General features: G+C 40.1%; 1 protein-coding gene across 1 annotated transcript in view; it reads right to left on the bottom strand.

Annotated features, from left to right (window-relative positions):
• The window catches only part of CNTNAP2 (contactin associated protein 2), a 1,356,851-nt gene that overhangs the window by 225,062 nt on the left and 1,118,884 nt on the right, over window positions 1-12,905 (bottom strand). Inside the window, exon 16 of the mRNA XM_014787667.2 lies at window positions 10,832-11,002. Within this exon, the coding sequence (XP_014643153.2) occupies window positions 10,832-11,002 (171 nt within the window). The remainder of the gene's footprint in view (window positions 1-10,831; window positions 11,003-12,905) is intronic.

Genomic DNA, 12,905 nt, shown 5'->3' with positions numbered 1-12,905 from the left:
TTTACCATAAAATAATTTTGAACAAGACATGAGTTTTTTCCCTGTTAAAAATGGCTAAAAACAAGGACATGCTATTTTTCAAAGTAAAATCCTCCCAGGTCTGAAGTGCCAGCATGTTCAGATGTTTAAATCAATGTATACAGGAACTGGAATGCAAGATGAGCATAATTCAGTGTTATAATTACACTTGACAGATATACACTGTTTCTGTTATTCACCGGCTCTGGTTGCACTTATGCAGAAAGACTCTGTAGAATACTAACTACCACCCTTCTTGAGAAGTCATTTGGCATTCTCATCAGTTCTCATCAGAGGAATCAAATTTAGAGATGCAGAAAACCAAATCTGATCATTTTAACACTATCCACAAAGGCAAGTAAAATGAGTAATTTCCTAAGAGGCTTTAGGTCCATCCAGCCAGCTTTCTTTTGTCAAACTCTTAACACTGATATGTGGGTGGGTCATTACTTGAAAGAAAAATGTCTTTTAAGTGGTCCCTGTGCTTTAGCTATATTCTTTCCAATTCCTCAAACGCTCCATGATCTTCCTCCTTTACTTGCATTTGTCTATGCTGTTTCCTTTCTGGAAAAATGCCTTTATCTCATTGATTTGCCTGTCATCCTTCAATGCAAATCAAATGCTGCATCTTTTGGAAACCCATCTCCATGTCTTTAGGCAAGGCTAAAGCTTACTCCCTTTGTTGCCATGGTACCTGTGGCAGAGACTGCTAACTTTTCATGAAGTTCATTTTCTCCTTTCCATAGTTACCCCTGAAAAGCTGTCATCCATCCAGGAGCTGTGTTTCGCAGTCTCCAGGCATGTAGGTGGAGCCATATGACTCGTTGCCACCAATGGGATGAGAACCAAAGGAGTGTGTGTCACCTCTGGGCCAGAGTGGGTAAGAAGAGAGAATGCTTGTCCACCCTCCCTTTCTCTGTCTGCCAACTGGATTTAGAAACTCCAAGGCTCTAGGATATGGTGGAACCACAAGACAAAAGGAGCTTTGATCTCTAAATTACTGTGTGGAAGGACTCCGTGGAACAGAAGCATGCATATTAGACTGTCACATAGTCTCTGAAACCTGGGGTTTTATTTGTTACAGCAGCTCATCTTATTCCTAAATAAGAATATATCTTATTCCTAAATCTCTTATGACTTATCACATTTTTTTCATTTATTTATAAGATTTAAAAAGAAATCAACCAGAGGATCTTCTCCACCAGACCAGTGGAATTTTGAAGGGATGAATTGTGTTGTAATGGTCTTATTCTATTTTCAATACTCAGCTCTGTATCAGAACATTATAATAGTCAGAAAATATGTAGGTTGTAATATTACATTTGAATGAATTAGTGGAATTCTGTAGTTCTTAGAACTATGAAGTTTTAGAGCAAAGAGAAGTGGCTGGGAGCCACATGGGAACATTTAGACTGGTACATGCTCCTATGAAAGTCCGAGGCACCTCCTGTACTAATTCCACCAAACTGAGGTCCCAAAAAAGGAGAGGCAAGACTGTGCGTGGAATATACAGGCAAACAAAACCTTCCCTATTGGGAAGTTTGTCAAGGACAAGCTCGACATTCAGGATATGGGAAGAAATTCCCTTTCTTCTTCAACATTTCTATTCTACATTGAACGGCCTCCAGAACCCAGACCCCAGATTTCCAGCTGGTGCCTGCAGCTCTGTTTTTCAGCCACACTTGAAAAACAAACAAACAAACAAACAAACAACAAAGCTCTTTATGGTCAGCTGTGGAATATGAGTGCCATCTATAACGTTGTGTCTATAAGAAAATACATTCCACGTTCTGAATAACCAGCTCAGGAACTCCTAGAACACAGTCCCTTTGCAAATCGGAAAGTATCTAAACTAGAAAAGGAAAGAAAAATAAAAAGGTAAAACTGAATATGATAGAGATAGAAACAAGTCTTCTTTTCCTAAAGTATTTAAGAATATATTTCAGCTATGACCCTGGCCCTATAGTAGCTTTCATATAAGACCTTATGTTTCTCCTTGTGTCTCAAAGCTCCTATCTTGACTGCTATTAAAAATTATCCTGTAATTTGAGCAAAATGTACCTTTAAAAAGATAACTCCCTGAATTCCTCATTTGTAAAAAACAGTTTTTGTAAGGTTTCCAGTTGACATCCAGTTATCCATTGTTTTGTCACATGGTTTTAATTTAGGCATTTGTCTGATGGCTTGTAAAAACCTAGCTTCGTTGTACTTAACAGTTGTCTTTGGCCCTTTGAGATATTCTTGGTTTCAAGCTATTTCAAGTAATCTTCTCCAGTCACTCACTATATTTAAATGAAGCTCTGCTCCCTGATTTATTGTATCTTCTTCTTTTTTTAACCAGCTTTGAATTAATTGGTCCCAAGTGTCACCCTTAGTTCAATCAATTTTCCAGCATTGGAAACATGCACTAACTGATACTGGCACCAACTCTTCCTTCTTGAAGCATTTGTTTTTATGAAAATACCAAGCCTGCAGAGATAGTGTTAGCGTCTAGAATAGCAGATGTAAGGTCTCTAACCTTATTATAACTCTGTATATACATCTACTCTTCTCATTAATCCATGCGTTTAATATAGAGTCATAACAGCACACTCTTTCTCCCACCTCTGTCTCAGATCAGACTGCGTGAATTCAAGCTTCTTTAATCGCTTCTCCTCCTAGAATGCCTGTTGTCTTCCAACTGGACATACGCAGGCTGATTCTAGTAGTTGGTCTTTTTGACACTTTAACATGCCCTCTTTTTGAAGGGAAAGATTTTGTGGCCTACCACACACAATAAATAATGCAAAAAACATTAGAATCAGAGAAGATGAGAGAGAAGAAAACTTCCATCAGAAAAAAATCTCTATGAAACTTTAGCATTTCTCTACAGTAATGACATATAACACATTCTTTATGCAGACAAACACTATGTGAAGATGCTCTTTAATGAGGGCGCCTATTATTTTCCAGGAAATGCACCGAATTAACTGTCTTACAGAAATTTTTTTATTTTTAGTAAAATGAAAGACCTTGGTTTTATTTATGTTATATATTTTAAACATAGATGCAGTAAAAAAAAATCTTTCGTGTGGGCAGGATTTCAATAGGAGAGTGGTCTTCTGGAGTGTGGAGAAAGGAAGGCAGCACCACAAGCTCTGTAGAGAGAGGTGACTCCTTATGACCAGCTTAAGAGGAATTCCCAACTCCTTCCAGAAATTTCCAGATCAGCAGACATGGGTAGATCAGTAACATCTAAGGTAACTTGGGCAATTTCTCCTATCTGGAGGACATCTTACTCTCAAGTCTATCATTATAACTCTAGGGCACCTATGCCATATGCTCAAATAACTGGCCCTTCAGTAAGACTGGCAAAGAAATCTGGGTAAATTCAACCTGACTTTGTTATTTACCAATTATTTGTATATCTTCTAATAGTTAATAAAATGCAGACAGCTAATATATTAAATAGCTTTAATATAGCATAAATTTCATCTTGAATTTACGTCTTAACTTTTTTTGGTCCAAATTTTAAATCAGAAACTATAGAAATTTTTTTAAATTAAAAAAAATCACAATGGTGTTGCTATTCAAAGCTTTTTTTTTGAGGAGGTAATTTTTTTCCTTATGTACTGTAATGACAAAGTCAGAATCATTCTTTATATCCCAAATATTTAGTACTAATTGAACTCATAGTTAGACTTGCAAAGTAGTAGAAACACTAAAATTCTTCCTAAATCTATGTTGATAACCCAAGTTGGCTTGAATAATTAAAAGAAAAAAAATCCAGGCACTAACCCCTGATTTGTATTAATAAAAACTCACAATATATGTAAAAGAAAAAACACCCTAAATAACACCCCAAATAACTTCCCCCGCCCCCTGCCCGGCACAAGAGGCCTAAGTGGAATTAGACAGTCCTCGTGTCCACACAAGAGAAGTTCTTTTACTATAAAAAGTTGCTCCAATTCTGAAATAGTGGAAGATAAATTGCGATTAGTTTATTTCTTCTGATTCATCAGTTTCTGTACATTGCAGAATATTTTCCTCTGTGACTTTCTCAAGCATGCATATTGCAGAAGGCTGCATCTTGGAAAATGAAAGTTTTTCCTTAATACCCTTTCCTAAGATTAGCAGGACATTAGACTGCTGCCTCCACATTTTTGTGGCGATGTGCCTGCTAAATGAAAATATTTTCTCCGTCATCCTGATATCCAAAAAAGCTCAAACTTGGTCAACATGGAAGCTTATGCTGAAGTACTACAACAGTTTCTGGTTGCTTTTCCTGAATGTTTCCTAGTCAGTCAACATCCCCTTCAAAAATTTCCCACTGTGTCCTCTGAAATCTCTTTAAATTGTTAAACAAAAATAAAAATGCTATGGTCACTATTTATCACCAAATACTTCTAAACACTTCCCTCCTCTGATTCCAGTTTACCTTGAGGGAAACCTAACCATCAGCACTGCACCTTTTCCCCAGTGGCCCGTATCTTGGGGCCAGGAGGGCAGCTGGGCATACACACCCTTCACTTCTCAGCGCTTCTTCCATTCTATGGCACCAGAGCCTTCATTCAGCAATGCGTCCTCCTGTGACACACCCTCTCCCCATTCTTATTACTGTCATCATTTGAATCTGAGGGCTGTAACATTTGTCTCACAGGCTCCCTGTCCACTCTGTCCCTTGCCATCGCCACTAGGAGCCTCAACAGTGATGGGAATGACCGGCCAATACTCTGGCCTCCCAGTTTCCTGACTTTCTCCACAGCCTTTTCGTACAACCTAGAATCCCACCTGCATGGCCAGACTGCTGCTTAGACCTTCTTGTCATCCAACCTGCTTTCCTGTGAAATCTTGAATTCCAAAATTTTACCACCCATGATCTGTCCTTCTCCCTTTCACTGTATTCTTTGTCATCATTTTGATCTCCAGCCCCTCAATCCTGGTGATCTCCTTCTGCATCTAGATTTTCCGTGGTTCTCCATTTAGACTGACACCCCATTCTTTCATTTCATTCACTCGACAAATGCTTATTCAGCACCTGCCACGTGTCAGGCACTGTTCTGGCCCTGGGGATACAATGTACAGTGTTGCATATCCCTCTCCGCATTGGTATATGATGCAGCCACACCATTCTGACGTGTCCATGCCGTCTATGACTCTGTAGTCTCTTCCTTTGCCATCCTGAGCCTGAAATGCTCTTTCCCTCTTATTTGGAGGCTCAGTTAAAATGATATATCTTCTAAGAAACTTTTTCTTACTCTCCAGTTAGAAGTAATTGTTGCCTCATGTGGGTAACCACAATATATTCCTTGCACCACTATATTTCATCTTATCTGAAATATTGTTTTATATGCTAGTTTTCCCACTAGATATTGTGTGCTCTGGGATGGGACTATGTCTTATTCTTCTTGTGTTCCCCTTTGGCACATACATAGTAGACACTCAATAAATAATGGTTGAAATATTTAGAGCACCATATATTTAGAATCAGATCTGAGCCTTGCCTAAAAATCTCCACTACCTGTGTCACACTTTGTACTCTAACAGAACCAAATGCTTGCAGTTTCCCGAACACCTGTCACGTTCCTCACGCCTATGTTTTTGTTTATGCTTTGGTTTGCATTGTCCCCTCCTCCTACGCCTTCACCTAGCTGACTTCTTTGCCTGTCCTTTACGACCCAATTCAGGTATCATCTCATCTTCCTCTTCATTCCCAGGATGGGTTATGTACCTCTGCTCTGGTTGTTCATAATACCTGATGCCTATCATTGTAATTTACTTATTGTACTTTAATGATAATAAGCACTATGTCTGGAATCAGCTGTGTAACCTGTATGCCCCAGTTTCCTTATCTGTAAAATGTGGATAAAACTTGTTGCTGTGAAACCTAAAAATGCTAATACCTGTAAACGCTTTAGAACAGTGCCTGGCACTTAGAAAACTCTCAATAAAAGTTACAAATCCACGCTGTTACTAATGTGTTTGTCTCCTTCACTAGGTGGGGTGTTGGGTTCTTTTATCTTCACCTTAGAATCTTCAGGATCTACCCCATTGCCTCTGACACAGCAGGTGCTCAGTTAAGTGGCGGCCTGATGATGGGACCATGTCATGATCACCATCTTGGTCAGAAAATGGATTTAGAGAGGTCAAGTTAGGGGTAACTCAAAAAATAAATGGATATATCCATGGTTGTCAGTGAATTTTTTAAAAATAATATTCCTCTGCCATCTCAAAAATACTGACAAACCAATAAGCAAACAAAAACAACAACAGCAAAACCTCCTAAATCACTTCTGATTTGGAAAGGGACCTACTAGTCCACGGCTTATGCTCTCTTCGCTACCACGAGCTGTTTCCTTCAGCCTCTTCAGATGCTCTGATTCTGGGTCTCACTCTTCCCACCTCCTGGAGACCTCGCTCCTTCAGCCAGTCCCTTTCTCTCACAGATCTCCAGTCTCTCCTTCTTTACCGTATTTTTCTCTTTAATATATACGCATGCACAAGGCCTTACCATTTACAACACCAACAAAAACAATGAACAAAACCACCATCCCTTGATCTTCATATCCACCTCCACCTACCCCAGACACTATCTTGCTTTTTGACAATGACCTCTACATGTTAAACCAGATAGGCACTTTATGTCCTTGTTTTAGTGACGTAGCAGTATCGAACGCTCTTTGTTTTGTTCTTGAACTTCTTTCTTCACTTGATCCCCAGGTGCCACTGTCTTCCTTCTCCTCTGCCAGTCTTCTGCAAGCTATTTGCCCTCCTTCTCTCCACTAATGTGGTTTCCATTCTTGGACATCTTGCTTTCTCTCTCTACACGTTTGTTCTTGGCAATCTCATCCATGCCGAAGGCACCAAATATTTATTTCCTGATGATTCTCTAAGTGATGATGACTCCCAAACTGTATTTCTAACTCAGACCTCTCTGTTCGGCTGCAGACTTGTATACACAGCACTTTCCAGATGTGTCCACTCGGATAGATGCTCCTATGTCCTGCAGATGCTCAAGCTCAAAATACTCAAAATGTAGCTTGCATTTTGCCCTCAAATGCCATACTGCTTAGTAAAAGGTGCTCCACTTACAGAATCATCAAAACAAGAAACATTGGCTTCATTCTAGAACCCACTTCACTCTCACAACTGTTTTGTTAGAATCTGTGGAATCTATCTCCTAAATATCTCTCACATCTACGACCTATTTTGTGGCTGTCTTCCCCTCTTTCCTTTCACTCTGCCACTATCTTAACACAGGTGCCATTGCTTCTTGCCTGGCTTTCCATCTTTTCTCTGGTGAATGCAAATCTGATTGTGACAATTCCCCTGCTCACCATGACTTTCAGGGTCAAGTCAAGCCAACTCTTCCCCCAACACAGAGCACATTGATGCTCTGCCCCCTGCCTACCCTTCTAGCTCTAGCTCTCTGCTCCCTAGTGCACCAGGTTCCTGGGTGTATCAGTTCTCTCTGGAGTCCTGGGTTCAGTCCCTAACACATTCACTCACTGGTGTTCTCATCCTGTAATGTCTTTCCTTCCTGATCCCTGTTCTTCCCCCACCTTCTTCAACTTACTGACTCCTGCTCATCCCTCAAGATTTAATTAAAGCAACACATTCCCCAGGAAGCACTCCTTGACACTTAAGTCAGTTTTAACTCTTCCTCCTCGGTGCTCTCAGCCATCTCTCTCAATGTCACTGGGATGCAATGTGGTTTAGTGTTAACAGCAATGACTCTGGAACAAACAAAAAATGTTTGGAGTTGAAACACTAGCTCTGCCACTTCCCAGCTGTGTGACCTTGCCCAGGCAACTTACTCGCCCTGTGCCTCAGTTTCCTCCTTTATGAAATAGAGATGAAAATGGTAGTGCCCACTTCAAAGAGCGGTTAGGAAAATAAATGAGATTGTTTATGTAAAATCCCTGTAACTGGCCCTAAGACGTAGAGAGTCTGAAAAAAGTTGAGTTATTTTCATTATTCTCATAGCTACTGATTTACTGTCTGCTTCCCAAAACAAACCGAAAGATCTTTAGGGAAAGAAACCAAGTTTGATTTGACTATGTTCCCTCAGCACCTAGCACAGCATCAGGGACATAACAGGTACTCAGTAAATACTCATTGAATGAATGAATAAATATAGAGAAGAATTAAGTGAAATATAGCCTTAAATTTTACCTTTAAAGTATGTGAAAGGAGAAGATCACTCTAATTTTATCATGTATTTTTTTTACTTGTGCATTAAGATGTTGGTGGTATAACTAAGTGTAACTGACTTACTGTTCTTAGACTGAAGAATCTTCCACTTCTGACAGAAGGGTACAATGTAGTTAATTAATAGAAATATTATTCTGGAAATCACATGTAGGCATGAACTGTGACAAAATTCCTTCGAGACACACGCAGAGAAACAAAATTTGAATTCGTATCAGAAAGAGATCAGAAAGCCTAACATGTTAAAGGGGAAAAAAAGGTAGAGACAGTTTTCAGGAACCACCTTTCCTGAGCCCCCTCTGGTAGCCAGCCATGGCTGTGAAAGGTTAGTTAGGTTTGCAGAGTGACTCATCAGTAAAGGAGAAATGAGTTTGAAAGCATTCTCCATTTCTACCCACTGCCCCATGGATCCCGCAGAGAAGAGTCTGAGTCTGACTAGGGAAATGTGATAAATGCGACAGTGGCAAGCCTCAGTCATGGCCATTTTTTCTCCGTGTTCTTCATGAAAGCATCACTTCTTGTTTATTTTGAAGAAGATTTTTTCAAATACAGAAATCTGCCTTTTTCCTCCCATAGGGCTCCATTGAACCCCAATGGAGATGTTACATAGTGATGGGCATTTGTTATCTCTGCTATTTGGGGGATCTTTAAAAGGTATTTGCCCCCTTAGTGGTTACTAGAAGCTCCAGAGGACTCCGAGGGGGTCCAGCCTCTCATCCGTGCCTTGAATGTCCCACATTTCTTTATCAAAAGTAAGCTCTGTGACAAAACAAGGCTATAATTCCTCCTCTGCCACAGAGTTTTCATATTGTAAAAAGACTGGGACAGCTTTGAAAACTTCTCTGAAGATTTTTCATAATCAGAAATAAGGGAAATTCTATTATGCAAGTGCTGAGTAGAAACACCTGCTCTTTCTATACCTGGTTTATCTTCTTTCCAAACCAGGCATGGGTTTACAAACTGTAGAGTATAAAACAAGGAGAGGGTGAATCCAAGCAATTTTATAGAAACTTATAGAAATACTCAAATATGGAAATGTCAAATTTTTTTTTTACCATGAGATATTTCTAAAATACAATCCAATTAATGTGGAAGTCAGAGAATAGTTGATTCAATTAATTTAACTGTGAAAAGTAAAAAATCCCTTTTAAATAATTCCCACCATAATTCAGTATAGAGAAGATTTCTATTTATTTTTTAATTCTAGGCTAGAATATCCCCAGTCTCCTTTTCAATCAGATCTGGCTCAGATCAGATCTACAGTGAGTATCCTCAGGAAGATGATAATTATAGTAACTACTAGACACTGAAATAAATGCTTTATGAACATCCATATTCTATTATCATAGAAATCGCCACAAATTGCCATCCCCATTTTACAGATTAAGAAATTGAGATTCAAAGAGCAATTTACCCAATGACTTGGATTTCAACCTGAGAATGTGAATTTCATAATCTGTGCACTTTTTGCTACATCACTGTCTACCGTTTTACAAAAAGAATCCCAAAAGATTTCAGCAGAAAGACAGTTTACCTGAGATCCCCCTTTTTAAAGACCACATTGCATAATTATAACTACAAAAGGAGAAAAATACTCCATCACAGATTTTTGGGAAATGGGTTTGGGATCATTCTCAGACCAGAGCCAGTAACATAAGCACTCTGATAAAGGGCACAGTCTAGGAGGAAGGAGACTTCTGACGTGGGGAGCAGGCGCCAAGATATCATGGAGGGACATGGGGGCACTGACTGGTTTTCCCTCCTGGTCGCTTCTGTCGTCTTGCTGATTCTGTCTTCTTCTGAACAGCCAGGAGAGCCTGGTGTTTGCAAATGTTCACCAAACCTGGAAGTCTGTGGATTGTAAATTTCTAAAGCTGAACTTATGCCTTCAGCATAAACCGGCCCTGGTACGATGAAAAGTGCACTTTTCAGATGCAGCGAACCCCTACCTTCCACAGATGGCATCCCCCAAACTGTGTGACCTCATGAGGGTCTTTGAGATCCAGGGCAAGCTGAGCTGAGCTAGGCAGCATCTGCTCTTGCTCTGGTTCTCTTAGTTTCCATATCCTTGGCTAAATAAAATCAGAACTTATACTTTTAGGGGGTGTGTGGGTGGGGAGGCCTCTTCTGGGAAGCTGCAGACTCGAAGTTTCATTGAACGATGTTAATATCGTTGTCTATGCTGTTTCATTAACACCTACAGATGCTCATTTTTATTATTCCTATTTTCTTTTGTGTTATTTCCCCTCTTCTCTTATTCCCTATTGCTGATCACTTTCCCTAATGCTCCGTCTACTCTTAACTCTGTCTCCTGGGAAAAAGGAGACACATACACGCACAAAATATACATTCTACTCCATATTTTTAGGGCAATATATTCTCTCTCATCTTCCTGGAATAGCACTGCTTGGGAATTGCTGTATGAGCTTGCTTCCTTGTGAGAAACCCGAGGACAGGCACCCAGCTCTGTCTCAAGTTTGTGTATTAACCTCCTAGCATCATTCTTGGAATAAAGGAGACCACTGATGTCTGAATTGAATGAAACTACATAATCATGGCTAGGTGCAGCTTGAAGTGACAAAAAAAATGACTATTCACGAGTTGACAAAGAACTTATACTCACATTTCAGCTCGAGTTTGATGAAATCTGTGTTCCCCAGATTTTCAAGGAACACTCCACGGGGGATTAATGTTTTGAAGTAGAAGGAAATGTCAGCACTGGTTTCCCCTTGGAAAGTAGAAAAGTGCAGGTAGGATGATGGGTTTGGGAAAGAGGCAGCATTCCAATAATTCCCTGTGGAAATAAAAAAAAATCAGGGTAATTGATCACGGTAGTAATGTAAAAGACATCCGTTTCTTGAGTTTTAATAAATTTCTATTGGCAATAGCCCTTGTTTCCTCTCATCCTGCTGAACCACATTGTACCCAATCCCCACAAACATATCTTAAACTTTCCAACAGTTATATGTGTGTGTACATATAAAATATTTTATTAAAGATTGATAGTTGGGGTTCCTACCAAGAGCAGTTCTGGAAGGACTCTCGGGAGTAAATGCCAATAGAGGAGAAACTAGAGAGAAGCCCCTGGTGTCACTGTCTGTGAGTGGTGGGGGGGCCTGTTTTGAACTTGCATACAGACTGGCGGCTTTGGTTTGGTGCGAGTAGCATCTGGTCTAGACCTAGAGGGATGGACTAGGACCGGGGTCTTTGGTTTCTGCTGTGGCTTCTCCTCCACTTTCATCTTGGAATAACCAGTGCCTGCTTCTGGTCAGCAGCTGCTCAGACTCCGAGTGTGGCGCCGCAGGAATACCACTGGGGGATGCAGAAGCCCCGCACAAGTGAGGAGCTGAGAAAAAGATAGGATGACCGGGCCAGGCTGGTCATTTCCCCAACCTTCTTGCTCAAACCCCTAGAGGTGAGTTGCTGTAGAGTGGGTGTCTCCTCCCCAACCTCTTCCTCTCTGGGCCTCCAGGTGACACTCTGACCTTTGGGGTGTTTTGGGGGATGGGGAGTGCTGAGCTGAGCCCACCTAAGGGCTCTCAATCAGCCTCTACCCTGAGCTCGTGGAGAAGACATGGTTGTACCCACACCCCTCCTCACTCATTGCCTGATAGTAGCCAGTGTTCCCAGGAGAAAAGCAGTTCACAGGACAAAATAAAAACATCAAACTGGATGACTCACATCCCTTAGAATAGATAGACCAAGAATTTAATATGAGACCAAGAGCTGACTCTCAACTTCATCTCCAGGGGAGAAATTCCTTTTTGATGTGCACATTTCTGAGTACATTTACTGTCACAGCTAAGAACTAAAATACATGGGCTTGCTTTAAAACAGTCACTAAAGCCTTGATCTTTAATACTAAACCTATGCGAAAGTCACCAGATTAGGCCCAAGATGGAGTCACTCATGCTAAGCCCCACGTCAGCAAACCAAAACTCAACAAAGTTTCTATGCTTGGCTCTCCCAGAAAAGGAAGGCCTAGGTCAACCAATAAGCACTTACTTGCCTGCTCAGCACAAGTTACCCGACCAGCTCCAACGCTTCCCTTTGCTTCTATAAAGGATGGAACCCTGCTTTAATCAAATGCCCAGTGTAACTTTCTCATTCCTGCTCACTTTGGCCTATAAAAATCTCGTATCTTGTACAGCTCTTTGGTGCTCCTTTCTGTCTGCTAGATTGGGTGCTGCCCAATTCATGAATCACTGGAAAAAAGCCTGCTAGCTCAGTAAATTGTCTGTGGAAAATTTTCTTTTAACACCTAAAATACATGTTTTTTTAAAAACCGATTTTTGTTGTGTTGTTCTTTCAAAGAACACAATGAATCAACTAAGTTCACTCTATTAATTTCTAGATACTATATTTTTTACTTTCTTTTATGCAAATTATGCACATATGCAACATTAAGTTCAACTACTATTCTTAAATAAAATTAACTTTGTGTTGGTACTGCTATGCTTAAGCCATAATGTTAAATTAAATAAATAATGTTGCTATATTATGAGATGTTAAAATACCTTCTGATTTAATTAATGCTATTTGTTTTTGTTCTTAGAGACATCTAGGATATCATGACATCTAGAGAAGTGAATGGCGATATATAACCAGTAAGTCAGCGCAAAATATGTTTGTGAATGTCTTCATTAAAGTAAAAACAGTTGTTGTTGGTGGTGGAATCTACTGTTTAAGATGTCCCA

This window comes from Ceratotherium simum, chromosome 1 (assembly GCF_057802395.1).
Source record: "Ceratotherium simum simum isolate JZ-2026a chromosome 1, ASM5780239v1, whole genome shotgun sequence".
Lineage (NCBI taxonomy): Eukaryota > Metazoa > Chordata > Mammalia > Perissodactyla > Rhinocerotidae > Ceratotherium > Ceratotherium simum.
This window is presented reverse-complemented; position numbering and strand designations above follow the sequence as displayed.